This window comes from Physeter macrocephalus, chromosome 3 (genome assembly GCF_002837175.3).
Source record: "Physeter macrocephalus isolate SW-GA chromosome 3, ASM283717v5, whole genome shotgun sequence".
NCBI classification, from domain to species: Eukaryota; Metazoa; Chordata; class Mammalia; order Artiodactyla; family Physeteridae; genus Physeter; species Physeter macrocephalus.
In genome coordinates, this window is record NC_041216.1 from 14,923,453 (window position 1) to 14,949,925 (window position 26,473).

General features: G+C 54.7%; 1 protein-coding gene across 2 annotated transcripts in view; it reads right to left on the reverse strand.

Annotated features, from left to right (window-relative positions):
- The window catches only part of MAN1C1 (mannosidase alpha class 1C member 1), a 115,395-nt gene that overhangs the window by 978 nt on the left and 87,944 nt on the right, over positions 1–26,473 (reverse strand). For both annotated transcript variants that reach the window (XM_028487667.2, XM_055083554.1), the window contains 7 exons: positions 24,497–24,591; positions 18,601–18,727; positions 15,512–15,605; positions 10,447–10,562; positions 4,714–4,933; positions 2,013–2,185; positions 754–869 (listed from right to left, as the gene is read on the reverse strand). In XM_028487667.2, coding sequence (XP_028343468.1) covers positions 754–869; positions 2,013–2,185; positions 4,714–4,933; positions 10,447–10,562; positions 15,512–15,605; positions 18,601–18,727; positions 24,497–24,591 — 941 coding nt within the window. The remainder of the gene's footprint in view (positions 1–753; positions 870–2,012; positions 2,186–4,713; positions 4,934–10,446; positions 10,563–15,511; positions 15,606–18,600; positions 18,728–24,496; positions 24,592–26,473) is intronic.

The window sequence follows — 26,473 nt, forward strand, 5'->3', positions numbered from 1 at the left end:
TAATCCTGGCTCTGCCCCAGCCCCCGCTCTGTACCTCCCCCCAACCAGCTTCCCTCAGGTGCTTTCCCCACCTGGCCCTCTTAGGACCCCGTGTGGCCTAGATTATCTTTTTTTTTTTTGCAGGGAGGCCTGAGGGCTACCCCAGGATTCGGCCTGCTTCCTTATGTACCAGGAGACTCGACACTCAAGTAGATGTCTGGGCACTAAAACGCACAGGGAGTCGTGACTCCAGAACTGCAGGTTTCCAAGCCATGGGGGTTTTAATGGAAGGAACAGACCGTCCAATCCATCCTAAAGAGCTAAAGCACAAGGGGACTGCTTTAGGGAACAGCGAGGAAACCAGGAGGCCAACTTTCGCCCCAAGAAAGGAGGGGAACAGCGCAGCAGCAGAACTGCAGCAGTGACCAGGATTGACACCGTCATGGTTATTATTCTGCCCATTTTACAGAAGGGCACAGTTTCAGAGAACTTAAGTAACTTGAGGAGACAGGTTAAAGAAGTTAACTTCTCACATAGCTAATGCTTAGTGGGGTGGAGTCCAGCCCAGCCTCACTCTGCGTGGAGAAACTGCCCTGGCCCAAGGCCCGCCCAAGCCTCCATCCCTCTTGGGCCCCCCTCCTGGGACAGCAGAACTTGACTGATGGTGAAGGAAGGGACTGCTGCCCCCTCCCCCTCCCCTCTGCCCCCTCCCCCTTCCCTAAGAAAAGCCCGAGTTGCCCTCTGGGAAGAACACTGGCCGAGCCCCCAACTCACTTTAGTGTCTCCGCTAGAAAGAAAGTCTGCTGCTTGTTGTCGTGGTCGGGAACCTTACTGTATACGTCTTGGATCCCAGAGAACCCGGCTTCCGTCCGACAGTATTTCTCCAAGGCCTGAAGGAAAGGAAGGCAGCCTTGGTGTGGGGAGAGGAGAGGCCCCCCCCCAAGATTCACGCCTGCCCAGCTCTCCAAGAGGCAGGCCCTCCCACCCCTTGGCTGGGGACCCCAGCATTGGTGGGAGTAGCAGGCCGAATTCCTGCCGTCACCACGCTCCCTGGGCCCACGTGGAGAACGTAGTCCCTGCCCGGCCTGAGCGCTTCACCTGGTATGAACTTAGAGGAAGCTTCTCTGCCTCTCGGGGAACTAGACTGACCTGACAGACTCACCCACAGTGGTGGACAGAGGTCAGGGAAGGGGCTGGTGATGTTTGCGGGCTGGGATGTGGGGACTGGACTTGGCACACCCCAGGGATTCCCTGTAGAGATGTAGTCCCTGGGCCAGAGGCTGTGCCTGCCTTTCATACAGAAATGCAAGTTTTACCCACTGAGGGTCTGTGGGTGGGGCCCAGGAGCACAAAACACTTGGCTTTCAAAGGTCAAGAACCAGGGTCTTCAGGAAAGCAGGGGGACTCTGGCCAATGAAGCACGTCAGGGAGCCTGAGCAGGGCCCACGCCCCAGCTGAGCATGTGCTCTGAGAGTGTGGCTCTCCCCACCAAGTCTGTGCCTCTGAGAGCAGTGGGCCCGGGGGAGACCAGCAGAGAAGGCTTGGCATCCATCCAAGAACCTTCTGGAATCCCACCCCTGCCTTTGATACCTGCCCCAAAGAAGGAAGGGGACTGGGGGAGCAGAGCCCAGAGAGGGGCCTGCCCAGGGCTGGGCTAGCTTCAGGGAGAGGAGGGAGGTGAGCTGGCAGCCCGTTCCTGTTTGAGAGGAGAAATCTAAAGTCACCTGTCCAGGCTTCAGCGTCAGAGAGCAGTGACCACGCGTGTGCTGGGCCACCTCTGACTGCTGCCCTGCGTCCGCCCCTCTCAGTTTGCTGACATTATTGGGTACTCAGAACACTCTTCACAAGTTCCTGGCCTGCTCCTGCCCGGCTGGGGACTCTTGGCTCTGCAACCAAACCTTGACCCTTTGCACCCTCAACTTTAGCCAGATGCCAGCCTGGCTTGCCCCTCCTCTTGGGTTTGGACCCTGACTGTGAATTCTCAAGGGCACCTGCCACCAGTTCGCCACCCTCCCCCTGCGCCTGCCACTCACCTTCACCACCTCCCAGCCCCACTCCCTGTAGATGGAGTCGTGGGTCTGCCGCCACAGGTACATGTAACTCTCCACCACCTCGGGCCTCAGGATGTAGTAGCTCTCGCTCGTCTGCGTGGCCACAGCCTCTCTGCCTGAGTTAAACCAGAAGGCTTCGGGCCCCAGTTTGGTATCTGCAGGAATGACCAACCAGAGGGCCTGGGTCAGACCTCCCACGCCCTGCTCTTCAGGATCCCAGTGACCCAGGAGAGACAGAAGTGGTGTGGTAGCCCCGGCCGGGGCCGGCTGGTGATGGGCTGGCATGGGCTGGCCAAAGCAACACCCTTAGGCCTCGGAACTTTTGCAGTTTAGACCCTGAGAATCCAAACGAACTTCCCAGCAGTCCGGGGAGACAAACGTTTGGGTGGTGCTCCCCAACTATGTATTCTGAGACATTAGCCCTGCAGGATGTTAACCAGTGCTCAGCCAAGAAAGGGTTGTAGGTTTAAGCACATTTGGGCAACAGTGGGTTAAACAAAGTGAAAGCCTCCTGTCTACAGGACTTACCAGACCCTTTAATTTGCTAATATGCAATGATGCTTCTCCACAGACCCCCTTTCTCTGGGAACTGCTTTTGACACTTCCCAGAACCAGCCTTCCAGAGCTGACAGTCTGGGAGACTGCCGAGGTGGAGGTGAGGGAAGATTCGCCCAGAAGGCACATATTCAGGCAGACGGAGCTGCATAAAGAAGGCCTGATGAGGTCTGGGTTTTGTTGTCATTGTTTGGTTTTGGTCAGTTTGTTGCTGTTCCTGTTTTCTGGATGACCACCATTATAACCACCACTGCAGCCACCATTTATGAGTCCAGGGGCTGTGCTGGCTGCTTTACATACATTTATTTCAATCCTTAAAAAAATGTTGTTTTGGTCAGGCAGATACTATTATCTGCCTCTCGTGCATGTGGAAACTGAGGATCAGAGAGGCTATGTAATTTGTCCAAGGTAACACAGCAAGTTGTGGCCGAGCTGGGATGTGACCCTGGATCTGTCTGATGCCCTTTCCCCAGGCTGTCCTCTCTCTCTTTCTCCCCTGGGTCTGACTCTCTAGGTCCAAAATTTAGGGTATGTGGGTCAGATCATCCTCCCTTTAATGCCTGCATAGCCTTTCAGGTCAGCGGAGGGCCCAGCTCTGGTACTAATGTGGGCCCCCCACCTCCCATTAGGGCTCAGGACCCCAAGAGGCCCTGGGCTGCTTTTTCTCAGAGACATATTGGAGCTTTGCAGGACATCCTACTCATTCATGGAGGGCTTCATGGAAGAGGAATTAGGCAGACCCTGGCTCCTCTGATCCTCTCAGATGGCACAGCTGCTCTTGGCCATCAGAACACAGCCGTTTCGCCAAGCTGCTAATGGGGTGAGGGCAAGAGCGACTGCTGCAGCCATCCATGGACGAACCGGGCTGGTTGTAACAACATGCTCTATTAAGCGGACTGTCTTTTATGGTCTGGGCTGATTGTCCCAGACAAATAGCAAGCTTTTTATTATTCCTGAGATTTCCTATTTATTTATGGTGCTGGCAGAGATAACTCTTTGAAGGGAATTGAAGACCAGTTTTAAGGACCCACTGCGAATTGCTGGCTTCCTGAAAACAGCTCCAGGAGCTCTGGATTCCACTGGCGCGCTCACAGACATGCTTTCGGTGGACTGCTAACAAATGCCTCCCATGCTGCTGGCTGAAGGCGCGGGCCAAGTACTTCCTGTGGGGCCCAGGAGACCTGTGTTGTTGTTCCCATTGAACAGATGAGAAAACAGAGGCCACCAGCTGCTGAGCGGCAGAGTGGCACTTGAGCCAGGATCTTTTACTGCAGATCTTAGGTCCTCTCCTCCAACCAAGGCTGGGTTTACAACTCAGAGCGGTGGGCCCCTTCTGGGGTCATGGAGGGCCCGGGGCTTTTTCTGAGGGGTGTTGTTTAGAAAGGCAGCACACAAGATGGGGCTGGGCATCAGGAGACCTGGGTTCTAGCCCCGGCTTAGCTACTCATACACGGTGTGGCTTTGGCTAAGCCAGGTCCCTGCTCTGGGCTGACTCAGTTTCCCCGTGTGTAAAATGAGGAGTTGGGTTCACATTCTTTCATGTGGCTTCTGAGTCTAGTGTTTGACAGTTCTGCGGTGAGTGCTGGCGGGGATGGTGCAGAAGCTCTCAAGCTTTCCGGGGGTCTTGGATCAGAGGGTGATTATGGGGTGGTACCAGGAGGTGGTGAGACCCTCTGAATGGGAGGGTTCCAGGGAGGAAAGGCAGAGATACATTTAGGGGTAGGGGCTCAGGGAGAAGGAATTTGCTAAAGGCTCAGGAAGCCAATGTTTCTGCCTCAGGGGCTGGAGGACCCTCTGCTCTGAGCCCCTCACATGGGAACTTGGCCGGGTCATCTCTGAGCCTCAGTTTCCTCATCTGTGTTGTGAGGGTCAGCGATGATGTATGTCAAGTGCTGAATGACACCCGGCACACACAAAGTGCTAACACAGCACCGTGTTCCCTTTAACTGAGGGCACAGTCTCTGTGTGTGGATAGCACACCCCTCATTCAAATTCCGGGTAATCTCCAAGGTGAGGCTTCCCTAAGTCCATGTGTTCCCTTCACTCACTGCCACTCTCCTGGTCTTTCCAGTTCTTCCTGGTGTCTAGCCTCAGTCTTTCCTGCTGCCCCTTCCCCTTGCAGGGTTACCTGAGCGGGCGTACGATTCGTGGCACGTCTTGGTGATCTGGGCTGCGAGCTCTCGGTAGTGGGCCCTCTTTTCTTCCTTGGCATCCTCAGCGCCGAGGGCGATCATGCCCCCGGAGAAACAGGCCAGGTGCCCCATCTTGTGGTCCAGAATCCCCCCTCGCCACTCAGCAATGTAGGTCAGCCCCCCGGGAGAGACATTCAGCAAGTGGGTCTCTATTGCCTGGGAGCAAGGTGGGAATTGGGCAGGGAGGAAGGGCATGGGAGGGTACAGAGAAGGGAAGGGAGAGGACGGAAAATGAACATTTTGGAGACGGCAGCAAGTGCAGCTCTGTCGAGCCCTCCATCCCAGACAAAGGAGGCCTGCTGACCTTGGCTGGGGGCTGTCCCTGATGGGGCTGGTGCGAGGTTCTGCCACTCACCCAGCTGAGGCCTGGTGCTTGCTGGGGGGCTTGGACACAAGGCAGCTCCCAAGGGCCAGGCTCTTACACAGACTTTTAAAACTTCTACATTCAAAAAATTTTTGGAAAAAAAAATCTTTAAAAATTATTATCAATCTCCATTATATCCTCTGTTAGGGAATCTTAGCCTGAAGCCCAGATGGCCTGTGGATGGGCTGGAAGGGGTCCAGAATGCCCCTAAAATTGTATGTGACACTTTAGGGCATTTTCATGGGAAGAGGGTCAGTAATATTTGATCAGATTCTCAAAAAGGACCACAGACAATAACAGCTGCCCTCTACAGGCCCTTATCACAGGCTTCCTCATTTAATGCTCACAAAAAGCCAGGCACATGGGCTGTAGTGCCCTCTCTAGACACAGGGGTTGAGTGGCGTGTCCCAGGTCACCCACCACACCACGATCAGGACAAGGACCCCCAGATGCCCAAGCCCAGCTCCTTCCATTACCCAATGGCTGCTCCTTTTGGTGGCAAGGGGCTTTCAGAGCCCTCCCCTGGTCCCCCAAGAGGTGATGCTGTTGGGAAAGACTCCCAGGATATTGGGGGGTGTAGGTGTCAGGCCATCGTGCCCCTGACTGCCTGCCGTTAGTCCCTTGGGAGCCCCGGAGACTGAGGTGATGGTGGCAGCCACCCACACAGCTGCAAGGCTGGACTCGATGGGTCCTAATCTAGGGCGGAGCCTCTGGGGCCCTGGCCAGGCCTCTGCCTCCACTCTTGCCCTCCTGTCTATTCTCTGGGGTGGGCGGGCGGTGGGGTGCACTCTGCACGTAGTGGACCTGACTGCGTCTTGGGCCTGTTTAATGCCCTCCCATGGTTTCCATGTGCCCTCAGACGAAAGTCCAGCAGGGCCTCCGAGACTCCCTGATGTACACCCTGAGGTTTAACCTGATGCCACGGACATGGCTCCCAGGTGCAGACTCTGGTTCAAACCCCACCTCCACCAGTTCCGAGCTGTGTGACACTGCGCAGGTTCTATGTTCTCTCTGTGCCTCAATTTCCTCATGTATAATATGGGGATGAGAGCATGAACCACTTCACAGGGTTGTGAGGATTCAACGGGATGTGTCTGCAGAGCTTAGCATATTTCTTCGCACAGAGCGGCCTCAATAATTGCTGGCTATTATGATTCCTCTCCAGTCTGCCCCCCCGCATCCCTGCTCCAGCCACGCCGGCAGGCCTCATTTCATTCCTGTGCCCCCCTCCCCCAGTGAACATTTCGTGAGCGCCTCTCGGTGCCAGCACTGTGCTCCGTGCAGGGAATACAGCCCTGCAGATGGGTCTGGACCTGGACTCAGGAAGCTCACCCATGGGCACAGAGAGGTTCCAACAAAAGCAAATACACCTGAGAATCCCAATTTGTGATCAACATTCTGAATGAAACAAATTAAGGGGACGAGGCAGAAAAAAGCTCAGGGAGGAGGTCCTACTTTGCGAAGTGAGGCCAGAGAAGGTCTCTGCGCTGGTGACCTCCACGAAGACTTTTCTTCCTGCCTCGGGGCTTTGCTGCAACCACTGCTTCTCCCCCAAGCTCCCATTCCAGCTCTGCTTCCTCTAGCTCTGCGTTTGGGCCCCTCCAGGATGCCTCTTCCTTGGTGAGAATACCCCAGAGTCTAAACCACTGTGGCCCCATTACGCTACTACCCTGTTATCTTTCTACGAGGTGCTATTCCCACGTGTGTGCACCTATTTGTATACATTTCTGTGGAACGTCTGCCTTTCTCCCAGGACTCTGAGTGCCAGGTGACGGCAGAAGCCACCACTACCATCCTCCAGCCAGTGCCTGGCATGTGGGAGGTGCTCAAACAACATTCGTTCCTCCATCTGTCTTGTCCTTTGCCCTCTGCTGTAAGGCCCAGGCCGGTGGGCTGCCTGCAGGACCCTCACTGAGCAGCAGATGGGAAAGCTCTGATGAAGCGACTGGCGCTCCAGGGCACCTGCTCCCTGTGGGGAGGAGCACTGAGGCAGCCTGGAGAGCTGCCACGTCCGGGCCGGGCCCTGGCTCCTGGGCAGAGCTGGGTCCACAGTAGCTGCTCTGCGTCGCTAAGGGTGCTGGTGCGGGGAGGGGTGGCAGGGCTAGTCCCGGGCACAGAAACCTGGTTCAGTTATCACTGCCAGCACTGGAGAGAGGACACAGACATCCGGGGAGATCCCAGGAAGCTTCACACTGTAGCTGGGAATCTGTACCTTCAAGACTGTCTCCCACTGGTTATTTCTATTTGGGGTTAACCCCAAGCTAAGTAGTTGTGGTAAAGAGGAAATGATAGGCCAGTCTCTCTTTGAGGATATAATTTAGACAAGCAAATGCAAAGGTAAGAAACAAAACCCCCAAGGCTTTCTAAAACCCTCAGCAAAACACAAGATAGCACAGTCGGGCAACCGACTGGTAAAAAGGCTAAAATCATAGCAAGAGACATGGTAAAGTGCTGAGTTTGAATCCCAGCTCTGCAATTTGAGAGTTGGGTGACTTTGGGCAAGTTACTTCCCTTTGCTGAAGACTCCCTTTCCTCAACTGTAAAATGGGAATAATAATTCCTGGGATGGTTATGAAGCTACTCAAAGACACTGGCTAAGCTCCTGGCACTGACGGTTCCTTCCTCTACCTCCTGGAGGGCACCCCATCTGCGCACTTCTGAGAGGGCCTTCAGGCCAGCCAGTCTCCCCTGCAATTCGGCAGCTGGTGAGTAGAGGCAGGGGCCCTGGATCCGGAGTCAGCGAGACCCGTGTTTGCGTCCTGGCTCTGCCGTGTTGCTGGGTGACCTTGGGACTTTCTGAGCCTCAGTTTCATCATCTGCCAGAAGGGGCTAAATAAGGGCAGGCACCCAGCGCACCTGCCTGGAGGAGGCCGCAGGCACAGAAGCTCCCTGTTCTTCTTGCTGCCCCTCCTCTGTGACCCCGGGGTGTGCCCAGCTGATCTGTCTGAAGCCCTCACACCCACCCTAGCTGGACACTGGTCTAACCCACATACTGGAGCCCCCAGGGCAGCTTTCAAGGCTATTGCCTGGGCCCCAGCCCAGAGGTTCTGATGTCACCTTGCTGGGGTGCCGCCTGGGCATTGGGGTTTTACAGCTCCCCAGGTGATTTTTAACATGCCAACAAGGCTGACAACCACCAGAACATTCTTCAAAGCCCCAAACTCGCCAGAGGCCCAGCCTTTACCCAGGGTCAGAGACACTTCAGGCTCTTCACTGGGGAGATCAAATGTGGGAGCAAAGCTGAGTTCTAGCCTGTTCAATCAAGTACTTCTATAAAACTCCCCGTTTGCTTAAATAATTTATGGCTATTTCTTCCCTTGAAGCCTCAACTACAGTGTGCCCTGAGGGCTGGGAACTGGGCTGCTCGTGAACTTCATGTTTACTCTGCAAGGAAGGCAGAAAGGGCCTCTCCAGGCAGCACACCTGGCCACCGCTGAGCCTGACCGCTAATCCTTGACAGGAGCTGCAGGCTGCAGTGGAAGCTCAGCTCAGAAGCCTGGAGTGGACGGGGCTGAGCCAGACTGAGCTGGGACTGGAATCCTGGGACCTGCTTCATGACTCAGGTCTTGGTGCCAGGGAGCTGGGCAGGGAAAACTCATCACTGAGCCCACAGTTTAAAGGATCCACGGCTCTGGAGGCCTGTTCCAATGTGCTTCCTTTAAGGACTACCATTCCTGGCCGGATTCATGTGATCAGAGTGTAGCTAGATATCATTCATCCATCCAGTCTGCTGCCCACATCCATCTATCCACCCATATCTACGCACCTATCCACCCATATCCACCTACCCATCCATCCTTTCAATCATCCAGCTGTTCACCCACCCACCCATCTTTCCTTCCCCTCTCCCTCCCTCCCTCCCTCCCTCCCTCCCTCCCTCCCTTCCTTCCTGCCTTCCCCTCATCCATTTATTTGTTCACAAAATAGTGACTGTATGCCTCCCAGGTACCAAGCACTGTTTTGGGAGTGAAGTATACAGTGAATGAGTAGACAAGATCCTTGCTCTAGACAGCTCAGGAAGATAGAAAATAACGAGTAAACAAATACACACGTGATCATTTTAGATGCTGATAAAGGTGAAGATGACTGATAATAATAAGCCTCAGGTAAGTGAGAGAGAGAGAAGCTGGGGAAGGCTAATTCAGTGGCATTTGAGTTGACCAGTAAACAGGACCCAGCCACCTGGATGATATTCCAGGTAGAAGGGACAGCAGGTACAAAAGCCCTGAGGTGGGAACGAGCCTGGTGTATCTGAGGAAGGTTGGGGACGAGAGCTCAGAGGGCAAAGGGGAGAGAGTTCAGAGTGACTGGCAGTCCCAGATCAGGGACTGTGGGCAAAGGTGAGGAGTCTGGTTTATTCCGAGCGCTAAGGGAGTCATGAGCGGAGGGACATGCATTTACGGAAGAACTGACTTAGAGTGGGGAGGGGTGGAGCAAGGAATCCAGTTAGCTTAGACCACGGTGGCAGCAGAATAGATCCAACCTGCTCAACGTACTTGATGAGGAAACTGAGGCCCGGAGCCTGCCCAGTGCCTTTTCTTTAGTTGGGCTCAAAGGTATCTATCGATGGGGCTGCTGGGATTCCTTAACCCCCTTCCCAAGAGCCCAGGCTAACCGACTCCCCCTCTGTCCTACAGTCTCCGCCTCTTTGGAGGGACCCATCTGAGCTTAGCATCCCTGTTCACTGCATGCCCTGTGGACAGACCAGCAGAGCTGAGGGACAGTGGGGAGAACCTGGCGGCTGGCTTTGGAGACCTGGCTCTAGCTCCAGCTCTGCCAGTTCTGTGCTGTGTGGCTTTGAGCAAGTGCCTTCCCCTCTCTGGGCCTTGGTTTCCATCCACATGAAGAGAAGGAAGAGAAGTGGATGCTCCACTGAGGGAGGCCCCTCCCAGCTGGGATGTGCTAAGTATGTCACCTCTGGTTCCACAGGAAGATGGCCGAGGGTCTTGCTTTGGCAGCCTCACTTGGGGGCTCCTAGTCTGGCTGTGTTCTGGGCTCTGACACATCAACAGAAACACAGACACTGTGGTTTCTGAATCAGACTGCCTGCTGCTTCCTGTGAGACCTCGGACAAATGACTTCACCTCCTTGAGCTTGGGTTTTGCATTTGTGAAATGAGGATGCTCACACGGCCCTAATTTCAAGGTGTTTGAGCAACAGGCTGGGGAGGGGACTGTCTTGTCCTCCCTCTGGCCAGTTCACCGTAGGGGTGGGGTGGGGAGCAAGCCCCCAGGCTCTCAGGGACCCGCGTGGGAACTGGTGGCGAGCGACTGACCACCCATGAAGAATCAGGCGCCTGTCTTACCTCCAAGGCTTCGTAGTACATATCTTTAGCCTCCATATCTGTCTTGGCCGACATCAGCCAGGATTTGATCAAATATTCGTAAAAACTGTCCCCGAGTCCTCCAACTGAGACATGGTCTGTGAGGGGAGAGAGGACAGGAACATTATCTCCACCTGCCGAGGCCGCCGCGACTCGGTGGGGAGCATTTAATCCGCAGCCTCAGAGCCCCCAACAGAACGGGGGGCTGGGAGGAAGGCATGGCCTGCGACCGACCGGGGGAATCAGGGCCAGCTTGAGCACCATTGTCCCTCATGCAAATGCAGGGGCTCCTTCGGCTGCTATAAATCATGTCATCGTGTTGCTTTTGCAGGCGAAGGACAGGGCAGGGCCTCTGGTTATCAACCGTAAATGAGTTGCATTTCTTGAAAAAGATAATCTGGTGGCAGGGAGTTCAGAGAGTTTTATTACCTGGTGACAAACATGGTAATTAATGCTGGGCAGGTTCATAAAAGGCCACGGAAAGGAGCAATGAGAGGCTTAATTTAGTTGGTCAGAGCACAAAGCTGTTCTGGGAAAGCCAAGTTTAAATTTAGCAAATTGGGATAAATGGGGTTCAAAGGAGCAGAGTGTAGGAAAACCGGGTTTGAGGACCCCTCCGTCCGACCTGGTGGGGCAGGAACTCCAGGTGTGGCTGAACGGGCAGGCGTCTCCACCCAGGGCTACCCCAGGAGAGGGATGGCTGACAGAGGAGCACTTAGTTACAGAAGCAAGACACGGCAATGCTTCACTCACAATTAACAACAGAGAAACATAAAGGCGTTTAAATAGATAAAACAAGGAGAAAACTTCGGTTCCCTGTTAAGCAGCAAGACAGTGAAGAAGGGAAGGGGGTGGATGAAAGGGGGTGGGGGGGAATGGGAAGAGGATTTTCAGCTCCTCTGGAGAAAGAGGGGTTAGAAAAAGAGAGGGGAGGGAAAGTGGGTGGGGGGAGAGAGAAAGAAACAGAGAATACAGCAACAGCTACCCTTTATCGAGGGTCTACTGTGGGCCGGGAGCTTTACTGTCTCATTTATAACAATCTTCCCAAGAACCCTGTAAGGTAAGCACTACGAACCCCATTTCCCAGATGGGAAAACTGAGAGTGAGCCTAAATAGCTCGGCCAAAGCCACCGAGCTGGTAGAGCTCTCACTTTCTGCAGCTTTACACGGTCAAGCAGAGAATGAAAACAAAGACGCAGAGAGAAAGAAAGGGCAAGTGTGAAGAGGGAGGGTCAGATCAAAAATCGGAGGGTCAGACAGCTGGGAACCAGGAAAGGGGGCTGACAGGAGGCCCCCACAGTAAACAGGGGCCCCCTCCAGCCCCCTCCGTAAACAAACCCTGGCCCAGCAAGGGTTCAGGAACGGAAGGAGCACTTGTGAAAATGGGAACAGACCAGGTAAAGCCTGAGGCTTAGGGAGGCGTGGGAGGGGGCCAGCGTGGGCTGGAGTTTGTTACCTGAAAAGACGGAACCAGCACAGCGTCCCCCTTGCCCCTGTTCCCAGGTGGAGGACACAGCTGGGCAAGCCCAGAGGGAGGGCGGGGCTGTGCCAGGCCCAGCATGTGGATGGCGTGTCTACGGCCGGGGCGCGAGGTCTGTGCAAGGCATGGGTGGGGAGGCTGGAAGTCAGACCGGGTCAGCCTGCACAGAAGGGGCCCCCGCTCACGGCACTGAGCCGGGGGCACGGGCACCTCCACGCTCGTCTCCTGGGCTTGCCTCCTCTCACGGTTCCTCTGCCACCCCAAACACTGCTAGCCCCCTGCCCACTCTGTCTCACTTGTGATGAGCCCTCTGCCAGGAATACCCTTCCCCACCTCGTGTGGCTGACACCCCCTCACTGCTTCACCTCAGCTCCGAAGGGCTTTCCTCCGTGTCCCCATAACACTGAGGTCCCCGCAGGGTGATGTGAGGAGTGAGGGAAATAAGGCACCTGCACCCTCTGGCCCAGCGCCCTCCTGTGGGAAGTGCTTGGTGCAGCCGTCCCACCGTCGCTAGGTGCGAGCCTTGCCCTCAGCTGCTCCCGGCGCTGTGTCATCGGTACCTGTTTGTGGGTCTACCTCCCCCGCTAGGCTGTGGGCTGTGTGGGGAGGGACCCTGTATGACTCGCATCTATGCCCAATACCTGTGTGGCACACTGCAGACGCCCAGTAAGTCCTGAATGAGAGAAAGGCAGGCATGTGGGGGCTGTGCTCGGAAGAGCCTTGAACGTCAAAGCCAAAGAGACTGGACTCCACCATGTGATTGCAGAGTGTGTGTGAGGGACAAGGTCAAGGGCTTCACCTGGAAGGTGTGCGCGGGAGAGGGGAGCCAGGTCAGCAGGAGTTCCACAGGTGTTTGAGATAGGACACCCTCTTGGGGACATGTGTATAGTCTCCCGGGGCCTCAGCTGCAGTGCACAGGTGGGGGGTGTCTTCCCCGCACCGAGGGGCACGTGGGGAGAAGTGCAGGAGTGGGAATTAGAGACGTGGATCCACCATTAGCTCAGGGCAAGCCAGACGCCCCTGGGCCTGTCTCCTGATCTGTAAAATGTAGAAGGGAGAGTTGGTGTGCGTGAGCAGAGATGGGTTCTGCTGCTTCCTGGTTGTGTCAACAATGCTCCCATCACACTTGGCAGCAGGAGGCAGCCACCTGTATGCCTGGGAATCGCCGGCGGGAAAGTGGCATGAAGCTGGGGGAGGTGGCCGGGCTGGAGCTGGCGGGCAGTTCACACTCCCACAGCCATGGGAGAGAACCTGGACTTGCCACTTCCCTCCCACTGAGCAAAGTGTGGGATTCGGGCAGTGGACAAGGAGGACAAGCCACCCCAGGGGTCAAGCCAAAGGGCTGGCAGCTCTTCGAGCTCTCAGCGGCTCTGCTAGGACTGGTCTCTTCTGTGCTTGGTGCCAGCAGGAGCCTGCTGGACCTATCCTGGCTGTGAAGTCCTAGCAGCAGGAGGGTCTCAGCCTCCCCTTCTACCCTGAAGCTCAGCTTCAGGCAGGAGTGGGGAGCAGGCAAGAGCAGAGGTCTGGGACTGGGATGCAGCCCTAATTAGCCCTTTGTCTCTTTAAGCTGCAATTTCTCTGGTTGCAATGGGCTATGCAGAGGATTCAAGGAGAGAAAAGAATGTGAACTTAGCTTATGCAAGTTGGGAATGTTATCATTTGCTGGAAAATTACACAATCATCAAAAAACAAGAACAAAAACAAAAAAACCTAAAAAGACAAAAATAGACCAAAACACCCAAGAAAACCAAGGAAAGCAGGCACCCCGATGATCAGGGCTTTCTTTATAACCTTTCCTCTGAAATTTGGCAGGCCTTGGATTCATATTTTATTAATATGAGACAATTTTCCATATGTGACTGACTCTGCCCGGCCTTGCGACCCCAGGTGCAGCCTGAAAAGAAAATTATGCTTCTCAGCGGGGGCAGGGGAAGAGGGGGGCGGCTCCCCTGTAATTTGCCAAGGTAGCTGTTCAGGCTGGGAAGCCACACCCCTCTCCTTCTTTTTATGGATTTTGCTGCATTGTCCTGGAGCAGCTAAGGCGGGCAGCTGCTTAGTTTATCTCTTTACCCAGTCAGGCTTTGCAATTAAAGGCAGTAACGGTTACTGAACTTTCTCTTCCCATGGCCATAATCTGTAATTCAAACCTTCATTTTCTCCCGGCACTTTTGAATTTGGCAGTGTGTTTTGGTTAAAAAGACTTTGCATTTCTATACGTGGTTTTTGCAGGAGGCTCCTTGGGAGTGAGGTCATCACCAAGGAAAATTCCCGGGTCGAATTTTCTGGGTCTCCTGGATGTGGATCATGGAGGCTCTGGGATGGAAGGACAGGCCTCTGCAGTTTCCTCATAGTATCCCTGCCGGCTGGCCAGCTGGCCCTCCAGGCCCTGCTTGCATACTTTTGGTGATGGGGGCTCATGCCCTTTTGGGACAACCCATGTCATCTTTGGAAGATGAACTGAAGTCTGTTTCCTGCAGCTTCTGACCATTGCTCCCACGCCCCTCCACGGTGCACAAAGAACACATCTCCAGCTCTTCTCCCATTTTGCAGGAGAGGAAACCAAAGCTCAAAGGGATGAAGTGAATTCCCCGCAGGCATGCAGTAATTAGACTCAGGTCTACTTTGTCGCTGAGCCCTTGCTAATGCCATAACAATTGGGGCTGGAGGCAGGGAAAGGGAGAGGGGTCCTTGTTTGGGTAGAGGCAGTGGAGGTAGGGGCTCTGGGCAAGTCTTGGGAAGCCCCTAGAGGCGGGGCCCATGGAACCTGCTGCCCCCAATTTGTGCTGACTGTGATCACACGACCAGGGCCTTGGACAGAAGGGCAAGGCAGAGCGGCGCTTCTCGATAGGGGTGCAATCCCGCGAGCTGGAAGACTTTAACACTCCCCTGCCTGAGAGACCTTCAAATCTCATTGTTTCAGTGGATGGAGCTGGGGGCTGTGAATGAGGCTCCACAGGTGACCCACAACTGTCTGGCTGAAAAAAAACAAGCCTCTGAACATAAACAGCAGGAAATCCTAGGGCCAATTCTAACAGGTGTAAGATACCAGTGATGAACTCATGATTTTTATATTGCTGTATAGTTAGGATCTGCTCACACATTTTTTTAAGAAATTAAAGTTGGAGGTAGGGAACCAGATGAAACGGGCTGGGAGAGGATGCACGGCCCTTCTTAGAGCCGCTTTTGGAGTAAACTTCTAACGGGAGCACCCCTGCAAGTTTGGGGGAGGATGAAGGAGGCTTCGGTGGGCACCGTAAGAGACAGAAGGCTGGAGACAGCTAGCATGTGGGGGATGCACAGGGCAGGGCCTTACTAGCCAGCAGCCATCACATCCGTCACAACGGCAATGGCAACACAAATGAACACTCCCCACGGTGCCCCGAGGGTGGAGGAGGGTGGCAGGAGGGTGGCAGGAGGGTGGTATCCAGGAGCTCCGAGCCAATGCCCTGCTGGTACGTGGCTCCAATAAGTGCATCACTCCTCACTCGGCCGGGTGCCTCGCCCAGCCAGGCCGGGAAGCTGGGCAGGAATCCGCTGGAGGAGGGGCAGCGGCGCCCCTGTACTCACGTTGCATCCAGTTCCCGCTCACCGGGCTGAGGAAGTTGGGGTAGAGGCCGAAGGGCTTGTCAATATCCCTAAGGACCTTTCGGATGTTCCTGACCTGCCAAGAGATGGACACCAGGCACGTCTTCATTTTCTCCAAGAAGCCAGCCGAGTCCCAGCCCACTGAGGACTGAGGCAGCTGGTTCGGGGCCAGAGAGGAAACCATTCCGACGAGCCAGGAAGGGAGAGCTGCGTAACTAGCAGCCGGCTCCAACCCGGAGGTGTGAGTTGGTCCTGCCCCTGTGTTCAAGAGCGGGGTGCGGCCACAGTGGGCCCTGACCCTCCACCTCTGCGCTGACCGCTCTGCCCGGGGCCCTGCCAGTTTCCCCTCCCCCACCTCACCCCTTCCTCATTGCATGTGGATTTTGGGGATGGGTCTTTTTAGGAGGGCGTTCGTATAAGTGACAGTAGCTCATTTGTAAGTGCTAGACAAAACTGTCTTTTTAATAGGTCAGAAACGGTTATATTGGCAATTTCATACGGTTCAGCTCGGTAACGTGTTATGCTATCAGATACTGTGGGAACCGTTCCAGGGGGAGGCCTGCGCTCCTCCACATTCCTGTGCCCTAATAGGCATCTCGGGGTTTTAGTAGCAACAGCTACAACGCTACAACAACGCTGTCAACGTTTCTCAGTTGCTGTGAGCCAGACCCATTAGATACATTATCTCCAACCCTCATAACAACCTATACAGTATTATTATCTCAGTCTAACAGACGAGAAACCCGGATCTCAGAGAGCGTCAGTCACTTGCCCATGGTCACGGGGTTTGTAAGTGGCAGAGCCAGGACGTGAGTCAGGCCTCTCTGACCACAGGGAGCAGCCCCGGCTCCAACATGGATCAGGGCAGGGACCATGCGGCAACGTGTAGCAGAGGCCACACCCGCTGGATCAGGAGGCTGGATCTGCAACCTTTGGGGCCACAAAGGGCACAATGCGGGATTCAGGAAGGCTTGATCCGTCAGAGTCTGCTGTCTGGCGGTACATGAAATCCTTCCAGTACAGACTCTGCGGGACAGAAAGGCCCTCAGGGATGGAGCTGTAGCATGCTCGCAGATTTATCTACAAGGTAAGGAGCAGGGAAAGCAGCCTTTTAGCTGTCAGACCTTTCTTTCCGGGGGACGGCACTCTGCTTTGCCACATCAGATCTCATATCCATTTATGTTAACAGAGCCCATTAAGGGGGACAGGAATGTGCTTGTACCTGAGTTATTCTCGACTGTCCTGGTGGTGAGCAGTGAAACGGGCTAAATTAGTTCACCCGGAGGGTGCGGGCGCTTCTAGAATTTGGGCCAATTTGTTGACTGTCAATAATCGCCTCTGTGGGAGGCATGACTGGCGGATGAAAGTAGCTGGAGAATGTAAATGTAAAGAGACACAGAGAGACAATGAGGTGGATGGACCCTTGAGAAAAATCCGGAAGCCTGCTGAACTGATCTGGTCTTGAAGAGCATGGGTTTCAGAGCCAGAAAGTCCTGGGTTTGAGTCTCAGCTTTATCACTTACCAGCTGGATGACCCAGGACAAGTGATTTAACCTCTCTGAGTCTCAGTCTCCTCCTCTGTAAAATGGGGATGACAGAAGACACACCTCATAGGGTTGGTGGGAAAATCAGAGCTACTATACGGTACCCAGCACATCGTAGGTGCTCAGGCAGTGGTATCTCCAGACTAGCAGGAACTAGAGCAAGCTGCTTGTCTCCCTCCGCTCTGAGCCGGCCGTGGTGTTCCTAGAGGGGTCTGGCTCAAGAGCAGTGGAAATAGGGATGCTGGGGGCAGGGAGGGCCTGGAGGCAGGAAAAAAGACCAGAGGAGAAGACCCATCAGAAGTGGGATTGAATTTATTCCATGAGCTCTTGAGGTGGGGTATCCCAGGGAGGCAGAGTCCTCTCAATAGAAGGAAAAGCTTCTGAAGGGAGGTCTGACAACATGAGGGGCTGTTTGAGGCTGGTAGTGAGCCCCAGTGCAGAGGAAGCAATCAAGGGGTTGAAAGCTCTTCTTTGAGCTTCTCAAGAAAGCTCGGGTGGATTCCCACACTGAGCAAGCAGTGGTCCTAAACCTGGCATCAAAAAGCACATGGGTGCTTATTTAAAATGCAGACTCCTGGGCCTGGGGCAACACTCAGAAATCTGCTTCTTCACCAGCATGCTAGATGATGCTTTGGGGCTGGTTGGCTGACAAAAGACTGAGAGCCACTGGGTAGAGGTGTGACTGTGACCTCCCAGCTCCCTTGGCATTCCAAGAGACTAACACGTGGGGGGAAGAGAAGGCTCTGGGAGTGGGGGTCTCCTTCCTGGAGGGCAGGGCTTCATCTCCCTATAGGGGCAGGACTCAGGAAGGGACAAGCACCATCTGAGGGTGGTGTATGTCCACTTCTCTTCCTTGGGTTGAGGGTTAGACCTACGGAGACACTTCCAGACAGTAGGACTGCCAAGGGCTGTGACACTGAGGAACTGCTGTGACACTGGAGGGCTTCACAGGGGGGTAGGGATGGGCAGCTGTCAGGATGGACGAAGGCCTGGGTGCTAGCGCTCTGAACCCCTTGTGGCCTTCGTCAGCCTGGTAACGATGAGAAGGAACAGACGTGAGCCTCTGCTGTGGAGTGAAACTGCTTTGCCAGCCTGCTGACAGCATGAGCTAGACGGGCATCTGGAAGGGGAAAGGCAGGCAGATCTCACACGAAGAAGTTAAATGTCTCTGGAAATGGGACTTTTGTGCCGGGTGGCCAATTCCTGCCAACGCAAACTGGTGCCTGGATTTCCGTTGTCGCACTTTCTCCAGATTTCACGCGTGAGTGGTTGCCAGCGAGCGCACGTGCACCAGGGAAAACCTTCTCGCTGGCAGCTATGCCTCTGCCGTGCCCTCCCTGCACTCACCTTCCCTGGCGCCTGGCATCGGTTACGATTAGGCAACTCTTTGCTATGCTGGCAGTGGCTGGAGGCCTTCGGGCTCCCCTCACACCCTCCCGCTGGCCCGTGGTCCATTTCCCTGTCACAGGCCGAGTGCCCACCCTTCGCTCTCCGTGTGGAGAAGAGGGAGAGGGGGAGAAGACTTGCCTTTTCTGCGAAGACCTGGTTGCCAGAGAGCTGGGTGAGGTGTAAGAACTCCAAGTGCAGGGATCCAAACTCCGCCAGGATGCTGCTGCTTCCTGCCATGGCCCAGCCCCAGCTCCTGTTGGAGCCGCTGAAAGACAGAAGCAGCCTCGGTCATCCTCTGCCAGCAGGGCTGGCTCCTCTGCTCCGTTGGGGAGCACCTACTATGTGCCAGGCACTGGACTAGGAGCTTCGCCATGCAATCCCAGTTAATCCTCCCTGGGGGTCGGTACTATTCACAGCCCCGTTTAGCCGATGAGGACGCTGAGGTTGGTGAGAAACTTGCCGAAGTTCACCCAGGCCTGTCTGACAGGCAATATTCTTTGTTTCTGTGGTCAAGCAGCTTCTGCAAGCCGTGTAGGCTCCAGAAGAATATTAGCAGAGCTGCCTTGGTGGCCAAGACCTGGCACACACGTGATGCTAAATTTACAGGTGATACCGATAATGCTGTCAGGGACCACTAAGACCCCCCCCCCCCCGCAACACACACACAGAACACTCTATTTCTATCCACTTGTCAATGGCTCATAATCATTGTTGCTGCTTGTGCAGGGTAAACGGTGCACGGCTGGGGTCTGAAGCGGGCAGATGAAGAGAGCCAGGATCCCATCTGGCCCCTTCCCTCCCCCCTCAGCCAGTGCTGCTCATGGACACACAATGGCCCCCGCCTGGAACTTCGTGGAACCCACACCTGAAGGGTGGGTGGTCCTGCTAAGACCACACACCTGGGGCTGCTGGACCCTGGGAAGTCCGAGGTCAGGAATGAAAGCAGCAGGGGCTCTCAGAGCAAAGGTCTCCTCACTCGCTGAGCATGTACGTGTCTCACGAACACCTTAGATGGTTCACCAGCATGACCCTGTGACCCCGCCAGAGAAGGCTGTCAACTAACCGCTTCCTCCCTTTCTTTGAAAGTACTGGTGCTTTCAAGGAGGAAGAGTGCAGGGGCAGGGCCTCGGGTAATCCTCGCATCTGCCCCTTTCACAGATGAGGAAAACAAGGCACAGGACAGTGAAATCGCTGCCCGAGATCACACAGTAAATGGAACAGTGGGGACCCGAGGTTGCTCTGACACCAGAGCTTGTCCCAGTCACTGTGCAGCTGCTGGCCTGTCGTCTCATTACATGATAAGAGGCCAGGACGCTGCCTTTCCAGGAGCTGTCACTTCAAATCTCCCTGGGACCTGCAGCCAGGAGGCACAGTTTCAAGTCTGTTAGCAGCGAGGTCTTGGGCAAACCATTTCTTCCCGTGTACCTTAGTTTCTGCATCCGTCAGACTGAGTAAGGATAACGCGTCCCAGTCTCCACTCCTAGGGCTTTGCGGGGATTGAGAGAGAAGAGGAAGATGCAGAATGGGGGTGGCCTTGGGTAAGCTGCTTCCTCTCCCTGATCTGGGTCCTCACGTGTATCATGATGCTCTTTCCTGTGGGACATTTAGGACAACCAGGGAGACAAGGGTCAACCTCCCTCTGCAGGGAGGTTGCGGGGGACAGTGGGTGGGCACAGAGTGGGGTGGAGTGAGTGCCCCCTATCTGTAGGGCCTCCAAGGTGCAGTCAGTGTGTGGCAGGCTGGGGGGCTGGCTCTGCCGGGGCCTCTGGAAGCCCCTCTGCTTCCTTGCTGTGGTAGCTCTGGCTCCCTGGGAACCGGCCTCTGTCATCCCTCTGTCTCCCAGGGACAGGACCTAGGAAGGCAGGCGTGGGTCTGGGAGGTCACAGTGTGCCAGCTGAGGGGCACCGCTTTATCTGGGGTGGGCTGGGGCTCCCCTAAGGCTGCTCTTCTCCTCTCTGATGTGGTTTCAGGAAAGTCCGGAAACTCTTCCAGCTTCCAGAAACAGATGGAATTGAGTTTTAGGATCTTCTGGAGCAGGTGATCTCAGTAAACATCCCTGCTTCCTTGGGTATTTTCCTGACTTGGGGGCGGGTGGGGAGGGATGAGTTGCACAGAGAGGGGAAACTTGGCTCCTAGATAGTAAATAAAACAGCTTCCAGATGCAGACACTGGGGCAGGCGTGTGCATCATGACCTCATTTAAAGCCCACAAGGCAAAGCATCATTAAAACCTGAGGAAATAGGCTCAGAAAGGGAAGTGAGTTGCCTTCAGAAGCTCCGAGCTGGTAGGTGGTGGATGCAGGATTCAAAACTCAGAGGGCACTTCCCTAAGGGGTCCCCCAGACGGCCCCAAGTTCCTAACATGTGCCAGGCAGCAGCGGTATCTTATTTTACCTTCACATCCAACTTCAGAGGTACAGACCAAGATTCTTATTTCATAGGTTAGGATACTCAGACTCAGAGAGGGGAAGACACTTTTCCAAGGCCACACAGTAAGTGACAGTGCGGGCAGAGCTGATATCAAATCCAAATCCTAGGTACTCTGTGCCCCAAATGCATCTGTTCTGGGCAGCATCCAGAGACCAGGAGGTCCTCTGATCAGCCCCATGAGGCAATGGGCTGATGGAAGCTCTGCTCCCCTCCTTGCCTTTTAAGTCTCCAAGTGGACTCTCCCCTGGTGGGAGGGGCTGCTCCACAATGCCCCTCCCCAGCCTGGTGGAAGCTTCCACATGTGTGTGCCTGTGTGTGCACACATGTGTACGGTGAAATCGTTAACTCTGGAGCCAGACAGACCAGGATTCTAATTCTAACTTTGCTTTGCTGCTGTGTGACCTGGGTAAGTTACCTCACCTCTCTGAGTCTGTTTCTTCACTGTTAAAATGGGGTCCACGTGGTTGTTGTGTGCTGAAAAGAGAGAATCCACGTCACTGTGCCTGGGACACAGTGAACATTCAAAAACGTGCACAATTATTACAATGTGTACGTATGTGTGTAGCAGAAACGTGCGCATGTAAACGCATCTTTGTGTGTGAATCTGTGCACATACATAGAGGTGGGAGAGTGCGTGTGACAAAGGTGAGCCTGCATATCTGAGTCCTCATGATCTGGGTGAGTGGCAGTAGTGTGCATATGTGTGTGTGAGGCCGGGTGTGTGAGAGAGACAGTGAGATTGATTCAGCTGCAGAGGCCCTTGGACTGGCCACCTCCCCTCTCCCAGAGTTCAGTGGTCCTGCAGGTCACAGGTCATGGCTGCCCCTGCCTCCGCCTCCCAGGCCTGCCACCAGGGAGGGGGAGCGGTCACACTGACCTGGGGACCACCTCCCTTCAGGGTCCTCCTCACCGGGCAGTTTGGGGACAGGGCCTAGTTACTGCCCCTCCTACTAGGGCCCAGGTCCGAGCTGCTCACAGCCAGCCCTGCTCTGAGCAGGGACGGCAGTGTGGACCCAGCTCCCACCAGCAGGCCCTCTCCAAAGGGAACACTCAGTGCCACGCGGGCTGTATACATCCCTGACGTTTTCCCTGGTGGAATGGGGAGGCATTTTTAGCAACAGGCTCTCTTACCCAGAAAATGAGAGGGAGGTGTTGCCAGGAAATATGCATACACATACATATGTATACAGCACTGGCAGCATGCAAACAGCCTAAAAATAAATGCGCTTTCTTAATCAGAAATGTCAGGATCTGCGGGGGATCAGGTCCTGGCTCTGCAGGACACGGGTAAGGCAGGCAACTAGGGCTGCAGCTTGTGGGGCTTGCTTGGAGTCAGGGGGTGCCACGCATGGAGGAGGGAGGGGTGCCTGAGCTAAGGTCTTATCCCAGACCCCAGGCAGTGAGGCCTGAGAAGCTGGACCCGGGACAGGGAGCCAGAAAGACGGGGTGTTTGTGTCTTGGCTCCAAGACGTCTGGCCATGTTTCTCCAAGATCACTGTTGGTGGGAAAGGAATCTGAGCAGGGATCAAAGTGTCAGGGTCTGAGGAGTCAACCCTGGCACCGAGATGGGGGTTTGATGGGCCCTGAGGCCCCTCCCCGGACTGCAGTGAGATTTAAGTGACAGCACACCCCAGGAATCCTTTCTGACCACAGAGGTGAAGATGAAGAAGGTGAAGATGCTGAGCAGGCCGAGTCCTCCCTTCTTTGCAAGGCCCTAGAGGGTGTGACCTCCCCAGGAAGAAAGGGGGCCTTGGGCACTCCACCCGAGCGCAGGGCCCCTGCCTCCCCTCCCCTGTTGGACTGAGATCCCCGAGATAAGAAATCGCTTCAGGAGATGGAACAGAAAGTCCAGTGTGACGGACATATTACAGCCCTCCCCCCAGGCTCAGGTTGTAGGATGGTCTCAAGAATGGCCCCAGAGGGCTCCCTGGGTGCCTGGAGACCAGCACGTGCCTTCTACCGGGTCTCCAGGTCTGCTCCATGCATTGCGAGGGTGGCAGGGTTCCTGCCTGAGGGAGGGCCGGGTGGCTGTTGGGAGCAGAGCTTTTGATCTATAACAAAATGGGTTAAAACTTGGCCCCATTGCCTGTGAGCTAGAAGACCTTGGGCAATGGGCATAATATAAATACCCACCCTAAAGGCCTGCTGTGAGGCGTGTGCTCTGAGGCGTTGAGCGAAACCCTTCGCATAATGCCAGGCGCAGGGTGATCGCTCAGTAAATGGTAAGGTCAGCAGTCATCAGAGTCGGTCTCTCATGCTGCACACACTGCCTCACGTGAACATTTGTTGAAGGAATGAACAAAGAAAGACGGGGACATGGGTCCTGCCCTCAAGAAGCTCCGGGGCCGGTGGGGGAACGTGAAGACTGAGTGTGACAAGGGCCACAGGAAGCAGATAAGGTACCTGGAGGCCAGGAGAGGCAAGGACAATTTTGGCTTCTGGAGAAGGTGGCATCTGAGCTGGGCTCTGATATCCAGGGAAATGGTGAGAAATGGCGGCCCAGGGGAGGAAGAGAGCGAGGGAAGGCAAGACAGTGGGGTGCACTGGGGTCTCCAGGAGCAAGATGCATGCTCCTCAGTGGATCCTAAAGCTGGCTGGCCACTATTCCCCTGACTTTGAGCCCGTCCTTTCCCCTCTGGGTCTCAGTGCCACATCTGGCTCCCACCCTCACAGAGGGAAGCAGCGGGGCAGGTAAGTCCCCGGGGGCTTTGGAGAGGGACGGAGTTGCGGCCCCGGCCCCACCTGCTCTGGCTGTGTCACCCCGGGTCCCTTCTACTCTGGCTCTGTGACTTGGTGAACGTCCAGAAAGACTCTAGTTCACACGCCAAATTACGCAGCCTATCAGGAGGGGAAACGATGCAAGTGGCCAATAAAAACCAATGTTTTAAAACAGTCGGTAGAAAGAAGCATACCAGTGGTTTCTGGATTAGTGGAGTCACAGGTGATTTTCTGGGTCTTATCCAACACTTCTGGTGTAATCCACATTTTTTTTGCAATGAGGATTTATTTTTATAGGGAGGAATCACAGTAACTATTATTGAAAATGGAGTTGGAAGTCCTGGGCTCATGTCCTGGATGGTCCGTTACTGGCTTATGTGACCTCGGCCAGGGTCTTTCCTCCGCAGAGTCTGAGCCTCCATGGGCTTGATGCTCCCAGAAGCCCCTCTGCGCTCCTGAGACCCAGCCCTGACGGGGGCTGAGGGGTCAGCAAGCCAGGGTCCCTCCGCCCAGGGTCCTGACTCCCCAGCAGCTTTGGGTTCCTGCTCGTGGTGGGAGGTGTGATGTGCCTCCCAGCCCGGGATCCCAGCTGGGAAGGGAGGGCAGTTGGGGCACAGCGGTGGGGCTGTGAGTCACGGCAGTGTTACGAGATGATCACAGAGGAACGGCGGCCCCATCTCCATGCCAGAAAGATCAGGTCTTGCGTGGCCTAAACCCGAGAACCAGGTTTAGTGACCAACACGAGCTCAGGAGAGCCCCTGGCTGAGGCTAGTTGTCACTGTGCCACTGACCCCCGTGATTCCTGCGGCAGCATCGTCCCACCCTGTGTCTCAGTTTCCACGCAGATGCAGCCGAAGCCACAAGTGGGAAACCAGACGGCATCCTACCTTTTGAAGTTCACCACGCCTTTTGGGATTCCTGTGGGGGTATCGAAGGCCGGCAGGAGTTTCTCTCCCAGCTTGATGGCCTTTATTCGGAACACCTGCAAGGAAGGGTCAAAGGGCACTGTGAATCCTGGCGCATAAACCTGCCAAGGCTGCTGGGCCCAGAGTGGGAGGTGCATTAGGCTCTGGGGTCAGACAGGCCTGGACGTGAACCTGAGTCCATGAATTCCTGGCTCAATTTCCTCCCTTGTTTATGCATCCAGGGCAATATTGCCTTCCTCAGAGGGTTGCTGGAGGAATGAAAATTAGTAATAGTTGTAAAGTCCTTACTGCAGGGTCAGGACTAGGACGAAGGCTCAGTGATTATGCTGTGCGGGGAAGATGGAGCAGTCAGGGCAGCGGGTCACCAATGGTCAGTGGCTGCCTGCACGGCGGGACCAGTGCACCCCAAGCTGAGTGCGTGAGAAACACGTTCGGATAGAGTGTAAGGAACACAGGATGGGGAGCTCCCGGCTTTGCTTCCCAACCTGGCTTCCATTTGCTTCTCAGCAAACCTCTTCCTTCCCGCCTGTAAACCCAGGGGAAGGGCCTTTCCCCTCTGACATTCTGATTCTGCCCACTGTTCCTATTTTACAGCGGCAAAGGTGAATGGCTAAACAGGTGATGTGATGGCGGGGGAGCCACAGGGAGGTCCCAAGTGTCAGGGCCCTTGCACGAGGCTCTAAGCCCCTCAAACTGTTCTTCTGGTTAATTCAAAAGCACCTGTGACCTTCTGGCTCCTAGGAATTTATTCTAAGGGAATAAATCATCAAGGATGTTGCAAAGACTTAACTTTATGGCTATTTATTCCAGTGTTGTTTAGAATAGTATAGAAAAACTGGAAATACTCTAAATATCAAGCCACAGGAAAGTGGTGAAATTACGGCTTATCCAGGCAATGGAATACCATGCAGCCACTGAAGTGATGTTGGAGAAGTTTATTTCATAGCAAAAAACGGTTTATAATCTATTAAGAGAAAATATTTCACAATGGTGTAATTCAGCTTTGTAAAAATTATATACAAATGGATGCATGAGGAAAGGTTGGGAATACACTGAACTATGAACCATGGTCTTCTCGGAGGACTAGGCTCATGGGGGGAGTTTTATTTTCTTCTTCGGCTTAACTCTATTTTCTGTGCTATTTTTACAATAAAAGCAAACCCACAATAACATTATTTATTTTTGAAAAGCTGAGAAGCAAGTCCCTAAGCAACCACTCCTGGTGGGACAACAAGTGTTTCCTTTCACTTCTGGGGCTCCAGGGAGACTCAGTGTGCTGACCGCCTGCGTGTTGTTGCAAAAGGAAGTCTTTCTGAGGTCTCTCTCTCCTTCTAACATGTGCAATTTAAAGGTTCTGAGGCAGCTGTTTGGGGACCGCAGTGGAGAGGAGTTCGTGAACACTACCTGGGCTGTGGATTAGAGGTCTCTGTGGGGCGGGTGTAGTTCTTGTTTAGGAAGGAGGGAGGGAGGGAGGGAGAGGGAAGAATTGCACCTGGGGCCTGGTAGTGATGGGTGACAGAAGATGATAATGTCCAGTGCCAGACAGTGGGTCCTAGAAGTGGGCACTGGGGCAGTGCCCCACAGCAGAATCCTGAGGGAGCTTGTCTAGAATTCAAATTCCAAAGCCTCGAGTCACCCCAGAAGCCACTGGTTTAGCAACAACAAGGGGCTCTCGTTTGAAGGTCCTGATCTCTTCATTTGCCCCCTGGGGAGGCTGAGCACAGAGGCACGAAGGAACGCAGGAACCCACGGGAACGTGACCCAAGGCTGGGGCTCCAGGCTGCCCTCTGCCTGAGGACGCCAAGCTAACTCCTCTGAAATGCTCCTCTCTGCCAGCAAACCACGTCTCCTCCTTTGGAAGGCCCTGATGCAGGCTGGTATGGCAGAGCCTCAACCATCCCAGGGAGGATGCTGCAGGTGTGACTGGACAGAAGTGGT